Genomic DNA, 24,750 nt, shown 5'->3' on the forward strand with positions numbered 1-24,750 from the left:
CTATGTCTGGCAATTATGGAGGATTACAGTCTTTTATTTGAAACAAAGCCCCTGAAGAAGTACTGTAGACCCACTGCATTATTCATAGGGAAGCAGTTGCATCAAAATATCTGAGTCCTACATTGAACTAGGTCTTACTAAAGGCTTTTTACTTTTATACAGATTTGAATAGCAGATCATGGATACTGGTCTTATGTCATGTACTTTGGTGGTTGGGTTTCAATTAACCTCACATCTGAGGAATGGTTGACCTGAGACTGTACAAGACTACATTTCATTTACATTCATACGTATCATTCTCATTCATCCTCTGAAGTAATACCTTATGGTGGTTCTGAAAGCTAAACAGAAAAAGAAAAGGTCTTAGAATATACAGTGAATGTAGTAAACTTTATAAAAACTCGCCTGTTGAAGGCAAGACTTTCCAAAAAATTATGTAAGGATATGGGTTCCAAACAATGTCTTTCATGTACAACACTTTGCGATGTGTTTCTTGTGGTAATGTATGTTTGAACAGAAAAAAGATTTATATTTTCTTGATGATGTCTGGTATTTTTCATAGTAAACATTTTGTGAATGAAGAGTTTTAGGTAAAACTCATATTTATGTGACATTTTTGAAAAGATGAATGCTTTGAATCTCTCCCTGCAGGAAAGCAACATGCACCTTTTAAATCAATAAGAGAAAATTATTATAAATCAGAGGTTTTTTTACAGCCATTATGGTCATTTCCTATATCCTAATCTCCAAGCCTTCCTGTCCTAAGTCGCTTTGTCCAATAAACCACGCTCCTCCGTACTCTTCACCACATCATGACCCCATATCCTCTGTGGTCTTCCTCTCTTTATTCTGTTTGATGGCTGCAATTCCCAAACTTGAGTAGGCAATCTGTCTGGACCCATCCTGCACATATGGTCATACCATAGTGCCATCTAACTGCTACATTCTCTATCAAAGATGATGTGAAATTATGATACCTTCATAATTTCTCTTACTCTATCACTTCTGTTTTGATCCATCAGTGTAACTTGGCAAAATCTCTTCCAGTACATCATCTCTACAGCTGTCAGTATCTGTTTCATTCTTACATGTAGAGTCCATAACTCAGATCCATATGCCACACTGCTTTCAACTAGTTTTAAAAATATTATGTTTAATTTTCATTGGGATATGGTTATTCCATAAAACTGAATGCAACCCTCTTACAATTCCCTTCCCCTTTAAAAAAAAATTATGTCAGTATCTGTTTCATTCTTACATGTAGAGTCCATAACTCAGATCCATATGCCACACTGCTTTCAACTAGTTTTAAAAATATTATGTTTAATTTTCATTGGGATATGGTTATTCCATAAAACTGAATGCAACCCTCTTACAATTCCCTTCCCCTTTAAAAAAAAATTATGTATTAGAGAAAAATGAACAAAGACAAAGGCATGGAATACTACCCCTTGTTTCACCAATTTTAGACCTCCACTGGAGTTGATTTCTCTCAAGGTATGAAATCCATTTTCAAAGAATCATAAATCATCTGCTTTGAGAAATATCTTCAAAATGGTCATATTGATAAATCTGCATGAATTCAAGATCCATTTATGCCATTGTTCCATCTGAATTTACTGCTGCATACGATGAGTATATGGTTGAATTGTCTTGTGACATACATTGCAAATAAAATTTAGCAGCACGGAATTAACTGAATTTCAGGTATTAGTAAAAATATATGCCCATTCCTAAATGGTGAAGTTCAGAAGATTTTGATTCCATTTCCAACTTCTTATTTGTGTGAAACTGGCTCTTTGACAAAATCTAAGTATCGTGTGAAAATAAAAATGGAGAAGGAATGAGGATGGATGTGTCCAGTTTAACTCCACGATTTGAGAAAATGTACAGCAATCAATAGGCTCGTCTATTCTACTAAGTTATTAATTGAATTTGTTCAATTACATTTTTTTGCAATCTAAAATGTGTTTTATTTATTTTTACCAAACCCTTATAAAATATTATTAGCTATTTTGCGATGTGTACTAGTTAGAAGAATCAAACATAGCCAACTTGGGAAAATCTGGATTCAGCAAAGATTCAGAGAATCAAAAACATTTGGGAATAACAGCATTTAAATAAATTTGCTTCAAAATTATCCCAGAATAATTTATTTTACAAACATTTAAAAATTTGTATTTAAAAATTTCACATCACATTTCCTTCAAAGTAGTATCAATAAGCTGCTGCATATTAATAATATTCATAAAGGTTTTGAGAAGAAAAAAAAAAATATATATATATATATATATATATATATGCACATTACTACCATACTGTCATGCAACTAACAAACTAGTTTGTTTACAATTTTTCAGAATGCTACATTCTGACTTCATCCTACAGATAATCATTCATCATCAACAGTTCACTGCAAATAAAAAAAATATATCCCCCACATAACTCTTTCCTTTCTTCTGACATAAACAATATTTTATGTTTGCAAAGATAATTTCCATTCTGAAGACTGATGTTTTGTTTACAGATCATACATTATTACAGTCTTTTATACTGTAGTACTGCTCAGAAAACTGTCTGATCAGCTATAATGTTTCCTGCTAAACCCATTAAAGGTTTTTCTTTCTGTCTCTGGTCAGCAAGCAACATTTTTGGATCAATGCTTTGACAAACAAAATGCATTTTTTAAAAATAACTGTAAAGAATGATGTGGCTTCTCATTCTAAAAATTGAGATATTAAAATTTTTTAGCTATTTTCTCAACAGTTATCCTTTATCACTATGAACACAACCACTGCTCATTTATGATAGATAGTAAATGGGTATTCCTACAAAATACCTATAAACACAGGTTTGCCTCCATTCTTAACCTGTGTTTCTTTCATTATCATCTTACCATAGACTTTTTCAAATACAATTTTTTGAAGCAAAATACAAAACTTTCTATTTTTTTGGTCTACAAAGACAGACATTTTGAAATGCCATGATTAGATAAATACCCAGCTGTTGCTATCGTCAAGGAAAAAACAAGAACAAAAGTTAGTCACAATATGTCATGAACACTGCCGTCTAAAACAATAATTTCATTCAATATTACAATTTCTAACTCAATACTGGATGTAAGATCTTTTTTAAGCTGCTGTATAAAATTTCATGCATAATCTAATGCTTTTATTACAATTTTCATACCATAATCTATATTGTAATTATTATAAATAAATATAACTTATGTATTATTGTCCCAACAATATATTAATATTGAACAAGTTTTTAGAGGACATGTTTTTTATTCTCAATTGTGCTTTATTTATCATCAATAGGTAAACACTGTAATTCCCTTTATAGGTATCACAATTTTTAAAGAATATTACAATACTTTTTCTTGAAAAACTTAGAAAAGTTACAGGAAATCATAAAACTATTTAAAATAAATTTAATTTCTTTAAAAGAAATATGATTAAAAACTTATTAATATTAATTCTTAGCAAATGAAAAAAAAATTACATTAAAATAAAAGGATTTAAAATGGAAACAAACTATAATGGTAACAATAATTAAAATATTGAAGAAGAGGTAAAAAAAAAAGAAGAAAATACTAACTTGGATGCAACTTTACAGAGTTGTTCTAATGCAATTTTTGGCAAAAGACTGAGCTGCTGATTATATATAAATAATAATGCAGTGGTAACTGTTAATCTATTCTGGGCTACGATTCTTTCAACTTGAGGCAGTGGACCCCATCTTACTAGTTTCGTATTACATTCTTCTAACCTTCTCAATGCACTCTCTGTCAATGAAGCAGGTGCCAAACTCATCGGCTGAAAGTAATATTTTACCAGTATTAATATATTTAAATAACAATAAAAAGAAATGAAAATGAGTATAATTGTAACTCTATAAATTCAAGATGAAGGCAAAGAAAAAAACTTTAATAGTTTTTATTATATTCTATTTTTACAAAGAGCTGCAGATGTAATTTTTAAAATTTTGATAAGAAATCATGCAGAATAATTTCAAGAAAATCATCATTATAACACACCAATGTGTCAACTTTATGTGGAATATGATAAAATAGATATGACGGTCGTAACTAATTTCTAAGAGGGAGCTATTTATTTACAAGGAAATTTTTAGAAGAGTAACAATCCTGTAACCTTTAGGGTGTACTGTAAACTAAGTTTAAACAATATCTGGAATGCAGGTGTATTATTGGTCTTTAACTTTAGATTTTATAACTAATTTTCACACAGAACTATTACAAATCGCAGAATGACATCAAAGTATACATAATTAATTTATTACAATAAAAGTAATGATGATGACATATAAATATTAAAGACTAAAAGTAAAACTTAGCAATCCACTACAGTACAGAATCTAATAATATTTCTTACCTTATTATTATTTCTTCATTTGTTCATTCAAAAAGTGCATTCGAGGATTTTCCCTTGTCATCAATTGATCAAAAAATTAAAAATCACACATTAAAAATTAAAATCATGGGATATGTAGTGTAAAATATGCAGTAAAAATTAAAATTAAATCTTCTTAACATAAATTTTTTTTTCAATCTTTAAACATTTCCTATATATGCCTGTGGCCAGCCACTACATTACAGGTACTGTCTGTAGTTTTAAAGTTTTTAATTTTTTGATCAACTGACAAGAAAATATCCTCAAAAGCGCTTTTGATGTAGAAATGAAGAAGTAATAATAAGGTAACAAATATTATTAGATTCTGTACTGTGGTGGATTAGTTAGTTTTACTTTTAGTCTTTATTAAATTAATATACATAAAAATTGTCTCTGTAGATCATGCAATTATTAATTTAAAAAATCCTCCACTAAAGCTATCTAGAACAAAATTAACATTCAATAGAAAGTAACAGAGGAATTTCATCTATAAAATTAAAAAAAGAATAATCAGAAACAATGAACTTTTTAAAAAAAACAAGGGTTGAACATTAAAAAAACAGAACCTGCATCCATTTTTGAATTCTGTTAATAAAATATATATTTTTATTTCTCTAACTTCAATATTTAGTATAACCTTAAATCAAAACTTACCAAAAGGTTTGTCCCCAACATTCATTAATCAATGCACTTCATTAGTTCTCCAATAAGGAATATGTTTAGATGAAATGAGAAATATATATAATTTGCTACCTAAAAATCCTCAAGCCTATATTTTTAAAAACAACAGATTTCAGAAATAAATATCTTACTACATTTAAATACATATATAAGAAACGAATATGAAAAAGGAAATATAAAAAAGAACTTGAATTATTAACAATACCTCATGGTAGATAGAAGCCTGTGCAAGAGATGGTAAACGAAAAGATAACACTTTTGCTTGTCCATTATCATCTACTACCTGAGCATTATACATTCCCAACAGTAATGCTTCAACTGCTCTACAATTCTGAAACCAAACAAATAAATAAAACTGATAAAACATAAATTAAATTACATAGTTTCAATTAAATTTAAATAATCTCGTCAAACAATAAATTACATCAAAGAAATCCTTGAGAAAAATCAAATTTTCACCCAACTAGATTTAAGTTTCATTTTCAAATTAAAAACTTAGAAGCAATAATATTTTTGGTGACATAAAAGTAATTATGTAACTGCTAGCAACTTATGTATGTATAATGTATAAATGTTCTTCATGAGTAGAAACTTCCTTTTTTTAATTTCCTGTACAGAAAATATATAATACCTCCACACACAAAACAAAATTAATAAGCAGATGTTCATTCTTTGAGCCAGGAAACTGGTGTGCTTGTTTGGGACGGATTTAGCACAATGTATAACATTTTAAGTTTATTCAAGCTTTTGGAGCAACACTTACACACTGCTGAAGTCATCACCTTTATTTAAAAATACTTCCATTAATAGCAAGCAAGATAAATTTAAACAATATCTGGAAATCAGGAGTGTTTATTATTAATATTTTACTTCAGCTTTATAAACTAATTTTAAACAAAATTATAAATTGAAAAATGACATCAAAATACACATAATTACTTTATTACAATCTAATAAAAGTAATGACACAAATATATATTTTTTTAATAAATATTATACACATCACTATATCAAATAGATTATTTTATAAACAAATATTGAAATCCACCGGATACAGTTCAAAACTGAACTATATCTGGTAGATTTAAATATTTGTTTTTAAAATATATATAGTAAGTATTGTTTATGGTGACATTGGATATAATGAAATATCAGATATAGTGACCAGAAACTTGTCTCTTGGTTGGTTTGGTTTGCTGTTAATACCAGTAAGTATCGTTTTTTTAGTGACATCGGATATAATGTCATATCGGTTATTATGACTTATTTTCTCTACTGTAATGCAACATTTTATCACTTATAATGAAGGATGGAAGTGACTCGTCAGTAACATAGTAAATCTATATTGTAGCTACAGAAATATTTTAATGGTTAAAATGAGTCACCTTTTCCTTTTTACCTGCATATATACTATAGTTCTTTTTTTCTTATCTTCTTCCTGTACCAGATTATTGTAAACTAAAGCAGTAACATTCAGTTGTTATTAATCTTTTGCTGTGAGTGTATCATATCGTGCGGGTACAGTATTTATTTTATGTATCCGTGTAATTTATTTAATAGTGATTTAATTATGACTTCACGAAAAGCATTCAGGATAAGAGGAAAAGGCGCACATTATCTGGCGGTTAGAGAATGGTGAAATTAATAAGGATACTGCCCAAGAATTAGGTGTAGGTCATTTGACAATATCAAAGATATTGAAGTACTGTGAAAAAATTAAGAAAAATTTTGAAACAAATTCTATGAAATCAAAAAAAATTACGGCCTGTCAACATAATGATGTAGACCAAGTTCTGTTAGAATGGTTTAAATACTAGAGGGCTAGTGATATCGCTATTAGTGGCCCTATATTGCAAACTAAGGCGAACGATTTTCTGAAAAATTCAGTAAACCACGTGAAATAACTTCAGCTTGGATACAACGGTCCATCAGTGTCATGATATTGTGTCAGGAAGAATAAGTGGCTAGGCCACAGCAGCTCCAACCGGTGTGTTAGAAAAATGGCTAGAAACAATTTGGCCAAAATTAAAAGAGGGCTATTTAGACAAAAAATCTAATGCTGATGAATCCAGTCTTTTTTTTTAACTGTCGCCAGAAAGAACCCTTCGGTTTAAAGGTGAAACGTGTTCAGGGGAAAGTTATCAAAAGAAAGACTAACAGTACTAATTGCTACAGCTGGAACTGACAAAAAAACTTCTGGTTATAGGGAAAAGTGCTATATCACAATGTTTTAAAAATTTGATATTGCTTCTTGTTATGTATGAAAGTAACAAGAAAGCTTGGATGACAAGTGATATCTTTATGTCTTGGTTATGAAAATGGGACTGTGAATTAAAGATTGAAAATGACAAAATACTGCTGCTCATTGACAACTGTCCGGCTCATCCACACATTTAAAATCTTTCGTGTATAAAGTTAAGCTTCTTATCGCTGAAAACAACAGCAGTCTTACAGCCCTTAGATCAAGGTGTGATCAAGTCGGTAAAAGTCCACTACAAAAAACACCTAATGTGACAAATGATACAAGATTTAAATAAAAAAAAAAGGAAACACAAATAGCTATTCTGGATGCTATAATTTATGTTAGAAAGATCATGGAATGAGGTTTTTCTGCTGACTGTAAAAAATTGCTTTCGACATGCAGGAGTTTTACCACAGGCTGGTGAAGTTACTGACGCCGCATGTGAAGAAGAATCTTTGGCAGAATGGAGCAATAGTCTACAAAACCAATCATTGTCAAATGCATTGTTTGAAGATTACAAAGAAGTTGACAAAGATTTAGAAATGTGTGAAACTGTAACACATGATGTAGTGGCTTCAGTAATAGCAGAAATAGATGGGGACGTAGGTAATGACAACAAAGGTAACGATGAAGACATCAACCTGCCAAATTTCCAGAAGTTTTAGTGGCAATGAAAACCGTTTGCCAGTTTCTCAGTTTTACAGAAATTGCTAATGAAGAAACAAAGAGTATTTGTTTTCATTTAGAAAAGAAGCTTCAAAAACTGTATTACAACACAAAATGTATGAAACAAAGCAATATAACTGACTTTTTGTAGAAAAAGTAATTTTTACAATTTTTCTCATCTTTTACTTTACCATATTTGTACTTATATTGCATATTTTTGATTTTTATATTATTTTATTATGGAAATTATTATTATTATTTTTAATGATTATTATTTTACTGTATTACATTGTATAGATGGCATATTAAAGTAGTATCACTAAGCTTCCTGACATCAGTTTTTGTGACTATTGGTTATAATGACCTAAAATCATCGGTTCCTTGGTGGTCACTATAAGCGATATTTATTGTGTATATAATCTTTTAAAAACTCATATTATTCATTAATACATTGACCAGTGTGATAATAAAATTCAAACCACCAAAACAAATTAAATAAATAAGTTAAAAACTTACCACATTAATTCCAAGAATCGATTAAATTAAAGAATATATTAAATACAAGAAACAATATTATTGTATGTCAAACAAAGGGTTTTTACACCAATTTATTGATTTTCACCCCAGATTTCTCAAAACTACTGAGATACAGTTCTGGAACCTATTTTATTCTATCTGTCAAATCTATCTGTATTTGTCAAATACCAGAAATTACTAATTCTCCCCCTTAATTAACATCCTAAAAATTTCAGAACTTTATTTCAATGTGGTAGCTGAACTCTGAACAAAATCTTTCACTAGCTGTTTGCAAACAAAGCGTTTTAGAACATATGTTTATATGAACTTTTTCCATTATTTTCATGACGTTATGAAAGTCCTGGGAGAGCTTCGTAACACAGCTGTATATTTTATTAAACAGAATTCTGTTTAATAATATATATATATTTTTGTTTCTCTAACTTCAATACTTAGTACAACCTTAGTTCAAAGCTTGTCAAAAATGTTTCAGACACATCCCTTAATTGTGGCACTTTATCATTGATTAATACAGCTATTAATGAAATTCTGGTTAAGTGCTTTTGATGTGTGCTATAAACAAACAAATATCTATTATTCATGAGTGTATTGTACCTTGACCACAACTACCTAGGACATGTGGCCTTCATATATAAACATAAAAAAAGAAATACTGATGACGTGGACTTTATACAGATGATGATCAATTAATTATTCTATGTTTTTACCTCAAAAACAAGTTTGCACTCAAGATAGTGGAATTCATGATAATTTTGGCCAGTGATGGAAAAAAGGAGTATGAGATAAACAAAAATAGAAATCTAATGCATTTATGTAAATTTATATGGTGAAAACAGCATTTGAAGTGATTTACTTGAATAAATTAACCGTAAGAAAATAGTCTCATAGCAGCAAAATAAATGTTCATTACTGAATTAAAATATTAGTAATAGTAAATGTTATGAGTTATTAAGAATTAAATTTATTATTTTAAAATACATTGCATATAAGAAAAAAAAAGTTAAACACTGCTGAACTTCACCATTTGCAACCTGTTTTTGCATCAAATCAAAACAAATAAAACTTAACACCCCAACATTAAATCTGATGTGGGAAAACCAAAGAAACTGCTTAGTTCATACATTAGACACACATCTCCCATTCTTTATTCTGTACTTCTTGCAGCAATGAACATCAGACAACAAGGTTTATAATATTAATATTGTTTATACACATTATCCTTTATGACATCCACTTTATTCACGAACATATATTAATTGGTATTCCACCATGAAATAGAATTAATAAAACACAGAATACTGCATATTTGTACCAACAGAATCTAGACTTCTCCAGTGTACTCCAACTGATATATATTCTATGCTTGGTTTTACTGTACCTCCATTTCACTACAATGCATACGACTAATAATACGGAGGGGGGTCGCTAGCACCACCTCTGGCAAATATGACAACTTAACAAAAGAGGTAGCGGTGACGCTACCTCTATAATCTTTAAAATAGGTTTTTTGACACCTTCTGTACCTTCAAATTCATTTTATTAAATAAATAAGAATGATTTTGGATATATGAATTGTGTTTAAGAATCCTAAAAATAAAGATGTAATCTTATGCGAAAACAGTTTTTCATTAGCATTCTTGTATTTTTATTGGAGTGCTTCAAAGTTCCACAGTAACTACTCAAAAAATATTCAGACTTCAGAAGTGGTCCAACCAAGATGATCAGCTGATCCTGATTGGTCAAGAACAACTCAAACAATTTTCATCAAATTTTAACATGTATATCTAAATTCAATGAAATTGATGTAGTTTGGAGATCTTTGGGCCTCAAAATTTTTATATATATCTAAAACACATCCGGTCAAGTATTTTTCATGATTTATTCAATATTTATATTGTACACTGTTCACGCATACAACCATGCTTTTTCAAAACAGAAATTTGTCTCAAAATTTATTTTCAAAATTAGTGATCATTCTTTTTTTTTACAAAAAAAAATTATTTAGGAGAAAGTTAACTTTATCTACATGGATCTCCATCTTCAACTCTACACAAAAAATGAAATCAAAACACATTCAGTTACTTAAACTTTCATTCAATCATTTTCCTTCAACATAGTTTCATTTTTATCCAAATTTATTTTCAAAATTAGTGATCATTCATTTTTTTACAAAAAGATTATGTAGGAGCAGGTATGACTATGGTCTGCACTACATGGAACTCTGTGGACAGTTCCATCTTCAACTCTATGGAAAAAAATGAAATCAAAACATACTGTCAAGCTTAAACTTTCATTCAATCATTTTCCCACTACATGAAGTTTCTTTTATATCTCAATCTAAGACAATTTTGCTAGATACAATTCTATGTCTAAACATATTTATGTTGAGGTAATGTTTTTTCAAACCATTTATATATTAGATCTCAACAAAAGAGATGTGATGAAAAAAATATCACTAATTATTTTTAAATGGTATTCTTAACAGTATTTCGTATCCTACTGAATTCATCCTGTAGAATTTGTTGTAGGATAAAAACAACAATATGTATCTTATTTAGAGTGGTACCCCTACAGAAAAAAATGGAATCAACCAAGTAACCCACACTGTTACGAAATTTATTTTCAATCAAAAACACACAAGACTTCAACCATACTAGACTGGTCTGCCGAAAGAGATTTCAGAGTAAGTTATACTCTTATTTGGAAATAACTGGGTTGCTTAGATATGTGAAGTTTTTGTATTATAGTATGCGTTTAGAATTTTTGTATATATTTTATATTTTCATTTAGCAATGTAACTGATAAATGTGGAAAATTCAAATAATTCTAACATATGGTAGCCACTCCGATCTGACACTGATTTTATCACCTCTGTTAACTTCAGATTGCATGAAAGTTTGTGTATACCTGCTTGGACCAATATTTGTCCTTTTTTTAACTTCAGGTAAGCTCCATTTAAAATGCACAGGACACAGAGCAACCTAATTACCTGAATAAAAAGCATTTTTTTCAGTGAGTGCATTTCTAACATAAATCTTCTTGAAGGTGAAAAAGGTACGGAAGCACTGTTAATGAGAGAACTCATCTAATCCGATTATGTACAAAATTCAAACTATTCAAATGAAAAGATAAAAGTGAAAATCAGTAATTCATTAAAATTCTTAGCATTGTTGGTTAAAGTTATATTTTTTAGATGTTTCAATCTCTTTCAGTGGACAGGTCAAGTATGGTCAGATTCCCGTGTGTTTTCAATTGAAAATAAATCTAGTAACGGTGTGGGTTACTTGGTCATTTCTATTTTTTCTATAGGGATCCCATTTTAATGAGACATATTGTTTTTATCCTACAATGAACTCTACAGGATGAATTCAATAAGATATGAAACATTATTAACAATACTATATAAAAATAAGTTGTGATACAATTTGTTCTTCACATTTTTTTGTTGAGATCTAGTACATAAACTGTTTGCAAAAAACATTACCTCAACATATATATGTTTAAGCATAGAGGTATATGTAGAAAAAATGTCTTGTATCGAAATATAAATTCTGGGTAAGGGAACACATATGTGGCAAGCATAGTTACAGCACAATAAAGTTGGACATGTAAGTTTATGCATCTTATTTTAATTACACCAGGTGCATATCTCTTTCCTGATCACAATAAAATTGCATTTCACAAAAATGAATTTATACATGTATTATGGGTTATCTGAACTAGAAAACGTAAAAAAGAAATTCAGCACAGAGGATATATGTAAAAAAACTTTGTATCATGTTAATTACAAACAATAATTTTTACTTCACCTTTTTCTCTCCATGTGCAACTGCATTAAGATATACATAAATAAGTGTTGGTAAGAATAATAGTGTGAATCTCTGTAGGTCAACTTCTTCTGACCGATAGAACACATACAATGTCTTGCACACATCTTCAATCAACTGAACAACACAAAATAGTATGTTAATTTAGTTTATTTTTCTTTACTTGTTCATAACAATTTACACAAAAATTATATATAACATACTCAATAAACATATACAAGCAAATACAATAAATGTAATTCACATATTTTATATTATTAACATATATTTTAATGAAATTAATCTTTTAAGATTCATCTTATCTTTCTGTATTGTTAAATTATATTAATATAAAGCACACAGCATAGAATATCGAGATAAAACTTATCTTACCTTAATTTTATCAGGAGAGTACTTTCATGGGATAATAGAATTTAAAATATAATTAACATATACTTAAAAATAATCCTCATAAACTGTACATAATGATCCAATAAAAAATCATTAATAAACAGTTCTAATAGTGTTGCCACTATCAACACATATAAAACTAAAATAAAAAAATATGCAAAATAAATTGATGATAATTTAATCTCAGCAACAGTTTAACAACTTTTACCAAAAATTATCCGAGTGAATTTCTTGTATCTCTTTATAAAATAATAAAATAAATTTTTTTTTAAATCTATAATTTTATAAAAATAATAGCCCAAATGATATCAGCCAATCACAAATTAATTTGTTGCTTGATCATAAAAAAAAAATAATTAAAAATGGGATTTTTAATCTTCCTTATTTTCACTTATTTTTTTAATATTAAATTCACATAAAAATTCATAATACATGGTTATTTATAAATCAACCTCCGATCTGGAATTACTAATATAGCACATGCGCAGTGTTAATCAGCTATGCTTAAATATCATTACAGTTGCCACTTTGTTTTGTATCATTCAAGTAGTATATGATGAAATATAGAGGCAACTGTTGGAACTCCCGCCAGTTGTGGGATACATAGCATTATTTGTTTTTTGTATGCAAAAAGAATATCTGCAGCTACAATCCATAATTGGCAGTGCATAATTTATAATAATCATGTAATGAGTGACGGTTTTAGAAGAGAATGGTACAGGAAATTCAGGGAAAGGCGAACTATTCTACATGATAATTAAGAAAGAGGGTGACATTCCATTGTGAGTGATGAATTTTTTCTGAATTTTTGAACTTCATGCAAATTTTCTTCAAATTTCAAGGTCCATTATTAGAAAAAAATTTGGTTTTCATACGTATTGTGCACAAAAGGTACTGAAACAACTTACAGATACAAAGTAGAAAAAAATAGAAGATACCAGAGAAACAGGGATGAATTTCTTGACAGTATTGTTATTGTACATGAGACATGGATTTGTTCAAAATAACAGCCAAACAATGGATACAAACATACTTGCCAAACAAGCTCAAAAATTCAAATAAGCCAATTTGAACAAAAAATTGTGGCTGTGTTCCAAGGCTGTAAGTAATCTTGTTGACAAAATTTATTTAGCTGAGTGTAACAATAATCACAAATGTTTATTGTAAAATGTTGACAAAGCTTATGAGAGCAATACAAAATAAACGATAAGGGAAGCCAATGAAGAAGACTGTTTTTTTGCATGACAATGTATGGCATCACAACACTGCTTGCACTAAGGGTGTACTAAACACATGATTTGGCACCATCTATCTTCATCTGCTCACAAAACTGATGAATTGGCTGGCTACTAAACACTTCAAAAGCAATGATGATCTCATAGGTGGGTACTTGGGCAGCACCACTCTTTGACAAGGAAACAGACAAGTGGATATAACAATATGACAAATTTAAGCTGGGACTAAGTTGAGGAGTAAAAAGTATGTATATAACTTTTATATATAGTTAGTTTCTTCAGTTTACTTCATTTTTATTACTTGACTGCATGTTAGTTTATGTTTAGCCCTCCTACTTGATATTTATCCAATCAATATGTAACAAAATTAAATTTTGATTTAGATGATCAATTTTAATTTAATAACTAATCATAAGCCTTAAAAGCTTTCCATTAATTTATAATAAAAGTTTTATTGACAGTAAAATGGAAAAACATATAAATAAAAAATAAGACTATTTAATAATTTTACAAAACTAATTTTCATCTATTTTGAGAATTTCCCCCTGTGTAGATAGCTGTCTCGCTCCTGAAAATTTTAATATTAAGTTGTACCCAAATAGTAGTTCATTACATGGAATCTTAGGATTAAAAAGTCAATGTATTTTACAGTATTTGTGTTCAAATTAGCCATTTTAGACATGGATTCCATATTTGAAGGTAGCAAGTGAAATAAATTTTTCATTCAAAGTTTTTTTCAGAAAATAACCGACCAGTTTTAATTACGCACCAATGTAGATATTTAGTGATGTGTGGTTGGCAGCATTGTGTTCGGCATAACCTTCACCTTAACCACATGTTCTTGGATTGTTGATATCTCATTTAGTTTTCATGTTATTGTTATTTGAGAGCAACATGTTTAAGTGTTAGTAGCAATTTTTATAATGTTCGATTTTCAGGAGCAACGATACAACACAAGATTTTTGCGTGAACACAGGGAAATCTTTCACAGTTGCAACTTTTGAAACAAGCTTATGGAGATAATGCTCAGGGTTGTATGCAACATTACGAATGGTTTTCACAATTTGAAGTGATCATTAATCCATTGAAGATCACTCTCGACCAGGAAGACCTTTGACTTTAACTGATGACAACCACACTCAGAAAATCAACGATCTGATGCATGCAAATCGCTGACTGACTGTCAGAGAACTTGTAGAAGAAGGTAGCATCTCAATTGGATAATGCAGTGACATTTTGACTGAAATATCAACATGCCCTAAGTTGCAGCAAAGTTTGTTCCTAGTTTGATGACTGAATAGCAGAAAGAACATCAAGTGGACATGTATTGGCAACTTCTTGAACAAGCCAGTGACAATGAAACATTCATGCAAAAAATCATAACGGGAGACAAAAGCTGGATTTACAGCTACGACATCGAGAAAAAAGTTCAAACATCAAAAAATCTCACATTGCACGCTACTAACACTTATAACACGTTGCACTCAAATGATAACACAAAAACTAAATATATCAACAATCCAAGACCATGTGGTTACAGAAAAGGTTATGCAGAACACAATGTTGCCAATCGCACGTCACTAAATACCTCTGTTGGCGTGTAATTAAAAATTTTTGGTTATTTTTTTTTTAACAGATCTCGTACATTACATTCTTTCTTAGCCCTATTTGTAAAAATTGCAAGGCAACACTTAATAGTTTATTCCATTCTTAATATTTATGTTCATAAACAATGTTTATTTCATAACACTATAACAAATTTTAATTTTTCTACAACAATCACATGATAATTTTGTTAAAAAAAATCCTTTCACACATCCTCAAATCACTAATAAATCAGAATGTGTTTGTTACCTTCTATACCATGTTGTTATTTATTTATATTCTTTCAGTGTTTAGTTTATAGGGGTTGAAGACTTAATCTACATATTTTTTGTGCAATTAAATTTTTTTTAGTGAAATATGATAGTTATTAAGAAAACATGTGCATGAAAAATAAGTAGAAAATGTCTATGACAATGATAACCAGAATAATGTTGGGCAGGTACCACTAATAATAATAATAACAAACCTAACTTTTCTCATGTGAGATAGTGTTTTTTATTTAGTCTAAATAAAATAAAAAAATTTAATAAATAATAAAAAAAATATATAATAGAAATAAATTAAAAAAAAAAGATTACTATATATATTAAATTTGAAAGTTTAATATATAATAAAATTAATGTGGCTTAGACAAGTTTTTTTTAATCTAATTATAAACTGCACATAAATTTAGTTTGTTTTCATAGGTTAAAGAAATAAAAACCATAAAGTTAATGTGTTATAAAATTAAATATAACATAATACTATTATAGAATTTTTACCTTTACTTTGATGGGCTACATAGTATGTCAAATGAAAAATTTCAGATTAAGACCCTGTGCGACTACAAAAGTTTATATAATTAACTAGGTCATACAAATGCCTTAGATAGTGTTAAATACAATAAAAATGAAATATTGCTCTTCTTGTAGTCATAATGAAAGAAAAAATACTAAATTAAAAAAAAGATTATGCTATTTTTTAACAACATTTTTTGGATATTTAATTTATTCATAATGTGAAAGAAGTACAAAAAAGAAAAGTACATCAATTAAAAGAAAAATGATTGTTTCATAGGACGAACACTAATAATAATGTTATAAAATTTTATACAAGAGCTAATTTTATTAAAATAAATGTAGAAAGGTAAAAACCTGATAGCAATATGGAAATAAAATAAATTCCATTTCTAATCGTTCATATATACGGAATTACCATAAGAAAAGGTTGGCAGCAATTACAAGACGATTTCATTTGGATCTAAACAAAAACAATATCTGTACATCTTTTTCCCACACTGGGTGCTAGCAACAGTTTTTGCATGAAAATCATAAAGAACTAGCCAAGAGTCAGTGAACAGATTTTAGCAGTTAGAATAAAAAAATATTCCTCCAACAGAGGACATTTTTATTTACTTAAATAGTGTTATTTATAAGTGTAAATGAAACATTTAACTTTTACAAAAAGTATAATTGGGTTGGCTCATATCAAAAGGATACATCAAATGGAATAGTAAGCAAAATGGAATAATTTTTTTATTATTCTTTTGAGGATAATGGCCTTAGAATATTATCCTGAAATTTGTTGCTGTGGATATTATTGTTGTTATCATCTAAGTAAACGGTTGGGGGTTTCTTCTGGTTGTGTGATCTCTTTATAATACTATTGCTATACTTTGGTTTGTTTCAAATACAGCTTACACAGTGCAATCATTTTATCATGCACATCATGATAATAGACAATATAATTCCACTATGGACTATAATACAGAGATACTTACATTTAATTTGATTCATAGGATGTAGTTATGCACTCCTGGTAATGTCTTGCAGCAAGTGTCGGAAATGTCCACCATTCTCCTGAACTTGGGTTCAAACGGAACATATTTTCTGAACCCTTCATATGACACCAGGCTAACTGAATTCACCTCTGCAGTAATGGCTCAGTCCAGGTCTTGTGGAGTATGAGTTTGCTCGATATACATGTCCTTTCAAAAAACCCCAGGGAAAGGAGTCTGGTGACAATAAGTACGGGAAACAAGGGGGCCACATACTTTTTGAGATCATGCAGTCACCAAACTTTCTTCCAAAAATTCCATGGTGTTTTTGGATGTATGGCAAGTTGCCTCATCTTGTTGCAGGTAACAAGAGCATTCATCAGGCTTAAGAAGTTTCAAATTACATAATTATATCCTAGTATGCTGGATTGTTAAGGTTTTGTAAAAAAAAAAAAAATCGAGTCCACTATTCATTATCGAGAATCACACATCAAACTTCCTACCTTCTGTGAGAGGATTTAGTGTTGACCAATATCTCTTGTTCTGATGATTGATGTAACCGCTAAGGTGAAAATGCACCTCATCACTAAAAAAATACATTATGCAGTATGCCCATTCCATTACTATCCACCTGGTTGATAAACCACCAGCAGTACGTCTGGGGATTTCAGTTCCTGTATGCAATGTATTCAGTATGCATGTAGACTTAATTCCTTTATGGCTTTTCGTGTACTCCTGTATGATATTCCTGTCTGCGATGATAATTTACACAAAACTTTCCTTGGAGACTGTTTAAGTAATGCACACACTTCTTCCATTTTCCCTTCTGTCAATACTGAAGCACACATATTCTTCTTCTTGTCAGCAACACTTCTGGTCTCCCAAGAGTGATTAATGATTTGTGTTACTGTTGAATTGTTTGGGACAAGTGCACCTGGAAATCTAATACAAAACTGTTCTTTAACAAAGCAATATGACTTACTTTGAAGTACGCCTTGACAATAAACACCTGCTGCGCTATTGAAAACAGCATGATTATTCACACCACACCACAAGTGGTGTAATCACAAAAACCCATATGTTCTGTGTGCACAAAAATGATAATTCCATACTGCATGCTGATGCCACCTACCAGTAGGTTAGCTAACTATGTAGCCAACACCTTTTTACCTTTCTTTTTCTGTTTAACCTCCAAGAATTATCATTCAAATATTAATTCAGAGGATGAATGAGGATGATACGAGAGTGTAAATGAAGTACGGTCTTGCACAGTCTCAGTTAGACCATTCCTGAGATGTGTGGTTAATTGAAACCCCACCACCAAAGAACACAGGTATCCACGATCTAGTATTCAAATCCGAATAAAAATGCCTTTACTAGGACTTGGACAATGGAACTCTTGGCTTCCAAATGCAGCCAACATAAACTAACTTTAAAAAATTGCTAAACGTGTTTACTCAATGTCAGTATGCTCAAGACAAATGATGTGCACAATAAAATAATCACACTGTATTTGTGCTACTATATTTGCTTGAATGTATAAGACCCAAAATTTTTTTTGTGAAATTTGTTGAATTCTTTTTCAATTTTCAGAAAAATTACCTAACTGTTTTTATAGATTTGATGATTTGTAACTTGGATTTTTTTTGTAACAATAACCTACCTTGGGTTGTTATGCAAAATTTAATGATATTGTTTTCCAGATAATAATTAACTCCTTTAAGAGAGTGGAAGATAGTCTCTTGAGTTGTTTACCTTTATAAAAAATATGTTAACAGAGCATGAAAGTCCTATTGTTAAAACATTATTTCCCTGTATAAAAATAAAACATTAAATTATAGATAACTATTATACTAACATGTGAAAATTTGTGTCTCTCTTCTAAAACCGTATAGATGGCAGATATAACATCTTTATTGCTATGAACAGTACTGGCATATGTATGTAACTCTGCAGGAGTTAAAGCTTCAAAATCACTCAGCCACTCTGTAACTATTTGTTCAGTCATATCATAGCACCAATCATTAGCCACATAGCCAAACAAGAGACAATTATTTGATTACAGGATGCTTGTTATATAAAAAAAAATTCAATGCGACTTCTACTACAGCATATATCAAAACTAAATCTGAAACAAAAAATTAAAACATATTAATACAATATCTCATGACATTATCTCTAAAAAAAACTCGTATAAGAAAACTAATGGATAGTAGCTGAACTGAGAAAATCAAAATCCAGAAAACTCTAATCAGCAAAATGACAGTTTTCATACTATTAAAAATTCCCTATTAAAAAATTTGTATAAATAAATACCTCTCCATATTTTAATTTTTAAAAAAATTTTGATGTTTATGCAAAAGAATTAAATGTAGCGGAAAAAATAAACTGTTAAGTGAAAAAACTTCTCTTTTTTTATGCACGTATATTGGTTTCATCTCTTTTTTACTGATTGTAACACTATTCTGATCATGGGTTTTTCTTGATCAGACAGCAAACTACAAGGAACTATTGAAATTCAAGCTGTTATAATGTACTTCACTTTAAAAGATTTAACCCAAACAGACATACAAAAAGAGTTGGATTCTACTTTAAGAGATTATTTCCCTTTGTTTACAATGGTGGGAGCAGATGAAAGTGTGCCAAAGAAAGTGAAATTGGTTCTATCTACAGAAAAAGTTATGGCTATGAACATTTTTTAGGTTTCTCGTGGAGTAGAGCTCACAAATTATCAGGAAAAAGGCAGGACCATCACCAAGGAGTATTACACTTCACCACTGGAACTGAAGGATGCTATACAGCTAAATGTTCAAGTCAAAAAAAAAGTGCTTTTTCATCATGATAATGCACCTGCATTCAAGTCTCTGGTTGATACTTGAAAACTCAGTATCGGGAAGTAAAGGTTAATTGGGCTTATGCTTTAAAATGATTCCACATGTACCATATTTGCCAGATTGACTCCCAGCAATTAGTTGCTCTTCCTAAACCTAACGCGCTGTATGAAGTTTCACTTTAAATAATGAGGTCAAAGCTGAGACAACCACATATTTTGCAGAGTTGGACATATCCACACTATACTGAAGGTATTAAAAAGTTGCTGATCTAAATGCAGCGAATTGAAAAATGACTATGTTGAAAACAATTAAAAAAATATTTTTTTTAAATCTTGTGTTTTCTTCTGTCAGGCCAAGAACTTTCCAAATGACCCTCATACACTCTTTTTTAAGTTCTTTTGTAATGTTAAGTATGCATGTATGTTTTTAAGTTCTTTTGTAAATTTAAAATGGCATAAAAGGCTACCACTGAAGAGGAAAGAAATTACAATTAGCATTAATTAATAGTCAAAACAGCAACTGATAGGCAGAAGTATCTGTAAATTTACAAATAAGAAATAGGCATATAAAATTGTTATTTACATAACAGCTAAGTTTCCATGACCTTAAATGAATACTAATTAGCAAAGAATCAACATTTATATAACCTTGTTATAGAGTAATGAATATAATTATTAAAATAATAAAATAATAAAAAAGTAATTATAGTGAAAACACAATATAAAAAAAAAACAAAAAAACACCTGGTTTATTTACTTTATAAAACCAGTTTGATGCTGATAAAAAAAGCAGTATTTACAAAATTATCTGACCAACCAATTAATAAATATAATGGCATATTTTAATAAATAGCATAAGATATGGTTAAACCATCAAAAAGAAAAAACAATTGCTTTATTAATACAAAGTGTACATCCAATTTTTTTTTTTTGGGGGTGGCAGCTATTGCACAGGTTTTGTTTAAGTATGTTAGACACCTCTTTTGAGTTTATGGGGCTTGATTTGTAGTGATACGGGAATTCCTTTATAAGTAGGTAAATTAAGTAAAATTGATTTGTCATGTATTTATATTCATTTAATATTTTGTTTTAGAAAAATTTAGTTTTATAAATTTTACTTTCAACTTTTCCTATTTATTTATTACTTTTTGATATATGCCTAAAAGAAGATAAAAAAGGTGAATATTGTAGTTAATATCTTTGTATTACATTTTGTTTATAATTAATCTGCTATGGAGTATGCATCCATTTACCCAATGTAATATTTATTGTAGTTTGTGCAATTTAATTTGCATATTCCTCTGCCATATTTAAACAGTGTTTTATTAGTTTCTTTGTATGAACTTGGGTATTTTGTCTCTGGTTCTAAAAATAATTTATTTCCTGAAAACAATATTATTTAAATTATGAACCATTATTTTGTATTTATTTAAAAATCTGTATTTTGTGAAGTGTCAGTGCTGTGCAGTTTCTTCCAACAAGGTGGGTTTTTATGTTTTGTATTTAAGTAGTAATTTGTTTACTAGTATGCCATATTCATTAACTTACATTAGATTGTTCTTCCTTGCAGTTCTTAGATGAAACATCAAAACAACAATCGTGTAGCAGATTTTGTTATAGATTATAATTTTATCTAAGCCATTTATACTAATTATATATATATATATATATATATATATATATATATATTGATTATTCACTCTTAAATTAATTTGGTTAACTTAATCTTTTAGGTTGTATTACCAATTCACAATATTTATGATTATATTCATATAAAGATCTTGACAAGTGATCAGTTTTCTACCAGCTACTATATTAAAATAATATTAATGCAAAGAAGGCGTAATATGTTTGTATTTTCCACATTTACAACAGACAAAAGCTAAGGTTTTGCCTTATTCATACAACATTTATAAAAATTTTTCTGAACATTTTATGATTTGTCTTGTTAAATTTAATTGGTTTTGTTTCACAATCAAATCTTGTAGATAATTTATATTACAATTATGTCATTCTGCAAGCGATTTCAAGTACAGGTTTTACACCATCAGTAAAAGAAAAAGATAGAAAGGATATCTGAACACACTCAGCACAGCACTGTAAGTCATATACCGATCACCATGGCAGAGCCCTATTTACAAGCATAAACATCTAAGGCAATTAACAACACCAAGCCATCACAGTTGACTCTGGATACTTGTCATGTTGAACTCTGCATGATATAGTTTGCACAAACTATTACCAGCAAAACATTTTTTTTTTTTTAATATTTTTGATTAAAATACCTAAGCACTATTATGCTCAACTTTTTCTGTTGTTTATTTTCAGTAAACTCTTAATTTTTAATAAAACAATTAATTAGTTTTAATTTATAATTTTTTTGTCCCAACAAAATTTAACATGAACTGTAAACAAAAATAAATCAATTTTAATTTTTATATATCTATAAAAATGCATTCAGTCCAAGACACCTGTTGTGAAGCTTAAGGTTAAACAGCAATCAAATATTTAACTTATTTAAACTTTCTATCATTAGTCAAAGTTATTTTCCTCGCTTACAACTGCATCTACCATTTGTGTCAAATATTGTCTTTCATAAAAAGATTCAACCTTTTTTCCACAAAGTTGTAATGCATTTCCTTTACCAATCAACTTTTCAGCCACTCTGTTTCAACTCAACGTCACACCAACCCAATGATGAATCCACTGCTCAATTAATTAACCAACGTTTAGCATCATCCACCACTCTCTTTTGATACTAGTAAAATACAAAATGAGTTAGTTGTCTATTTTCCAAAATTATCAATAAAGAAATAACATTAGGAGTAGCACTATCCTGTACTCTACTTAATTTTTTTGTTGAGTATCCAGCTGCATTCTTTATTTCCATTTCTGTTCTCACATTGTTCTTTATTTAGTTACTGATTATCTGGCTGTATTCTTTGGCTCTCTTTTTTTCATCTTTCTGTTTTATTCCTCTCTTCTTTGGGATGTACATAACTTGTTCATGTCATTAGTGACTGAAACAGTCATTGTTCAATTTTCAGGCTGCTACAGTGCCTGAAATGGGTTAAGCATTTTTGACATATTTATTAAAGTTATTCTGTTCTCTTTAGATATAAATTATTATTTTTCCGTAAAATTATAATTTTTACAAATTTTTTATCTAACTAGTATTTCTATGAAAAAAATCTTGATTTTTGGTAAATTTGAGTAAAAGTAACCCTATTTTCACTGGCAAATAAAAAATATATTATTATACTCTTATACTTATTTATTCAAAATGAAAATAGAGAAAAAACACCATATTTACAGTGTATAAATATAAATAAAAATAACAGAAACACTGGGGTAAAAACACAAATTTAAAAAAAAAAAAACAATTCCCAGTTCCAGGTAGTTACGAACGATCTTCACAACAGCACAGTAAAAACAATTCTGGATGATTAAATAACACTATTGAGATACTATGTTGTTAAAAGCTATAAACATGAATAGGGGATTAGATGCAAATTGTGTAAATTTTTGACAAAAAAAAAGGAAAATTGTGGGCCAATTTAAAAAAAATTAAAAAAAGGATGGCGAGTGAAACAAGGATTGGTGTGTCACTGCTGCTTTACACTTGTAATACAAATAAAAAGAAATAAAATAAAAATCTAAGTAGAGTACTATCCAAGGAAAAGGAAATTCACTGTCAATCAGAAATCAAAACTGAGTAAGAAGAAATTCTGATTTATAATGAAAAATTCAGTTAGAGAAATAAGAGTAAAACACAAGCAGTGAAATGAGACAGAAAAGAAGCCAATGATGTAATTAAATAATAAGGTGGAGGACCATAATACTCCACGAGTTGTAAAATTATACTATTTAAGTAGTAAAATTAAAAAGGATGTACAAAACAGGATCTGCTAATATCAAATATGGTTCTAAAAATTGTAAAGATATTCTTAAAAATATTTGAATGAAGTGTAGCACTTAGTGGTATGAAACATGAACAACAGGAAGGGGCAAATTAGTAGAGATCTTTTTTGAAACGTTTATTACAGGATGATATTAAATTAAGTGGGTTGATAAAAGTATGAAATGAAGAACTGTTAAGATAAACAAAACAGGAGAGTAAAATTTTGTAATGGATGAACAGTGTTGAATGGCAATTCTGTTATGAATTAAATATCAAAGTTTAGTTAATTTGGTAATAAGGAGATAATTTTTCTTTGTAACGGGTAAAAAATTAAAGATGAAGACAAAGCTTGGGGAAAAACAAAAAAAGGAGATAATTGGGGACACATGATGTAGCAACTAATTATGATGTAGCACAGAACAGAAAGAAATTGAGAATTGTGGTACTCCTCAATTATCTAACTGACATTGCCAGATATTTATGAACTTGTGACATCTCTCAGTCTTGAGAAATTTATTCTGTGTTAGTATTTTTAATTGGATGACCACTTGAGATTAATTAGTTAGCTTGCCAGAACAAGAGATGGCCTATGAAAATGATAACATATGCAAAATAACCTATTATCTATTATTAATTAAGGAAATTTACAATTTAACTTAATTTAC

General features: G+C 29.3%; 1 protein-coding gene across 1 annotated transcript in view; it reads right to left on the reverse strand.

The window, feature by feature from the left end:
* The window catches only part of Hyccin (PI4KA lipid kinase complex subunit hyccin), a 47,780-nt gene that overhangs the window by 20,411 nt on the left and 2,619 nt on the right, over nt 1-24,750 (reverse strand). The window contains exons 2-5 of the mRNA XM_075362077.1: nt 19,210-19,479; nt 12,348-12,482; nt 5,299-5,424; nt 3,601-3,818 (exon numbers count right to left, since the gene is read on the reverse strand). Of these exons, the coding sequence (XP_075218192.1) occupies nt 3,601-3,818; nt 5,299-5,424; nt 12,348-12,482; nt 19,210-19,359 (629 nt within the window). The 5' untranslated portion in view covers nt 19,360-19,479. The remainder of the gene's footprint in view (nt 1-3,600; nt 3,819-5,298; nt 5,425-12,347; nt 12,483-19,209; nt 19,480-24,750) is intronic.

This window comes from Lycorma delicatula, chromosome 4 (assembly GCF_047948215.1).
Source record: "Lycorma delicatula isolate Av1 chromosome 4, ASM4794821v1, whole genome shotgun sequence".
Lineage (NCBI taxonomy): Eukaryota > Metazoa > Arthropoda > Insecta > Hemiptera > Fulgoridae > Lycorma > Lycorma delicatula.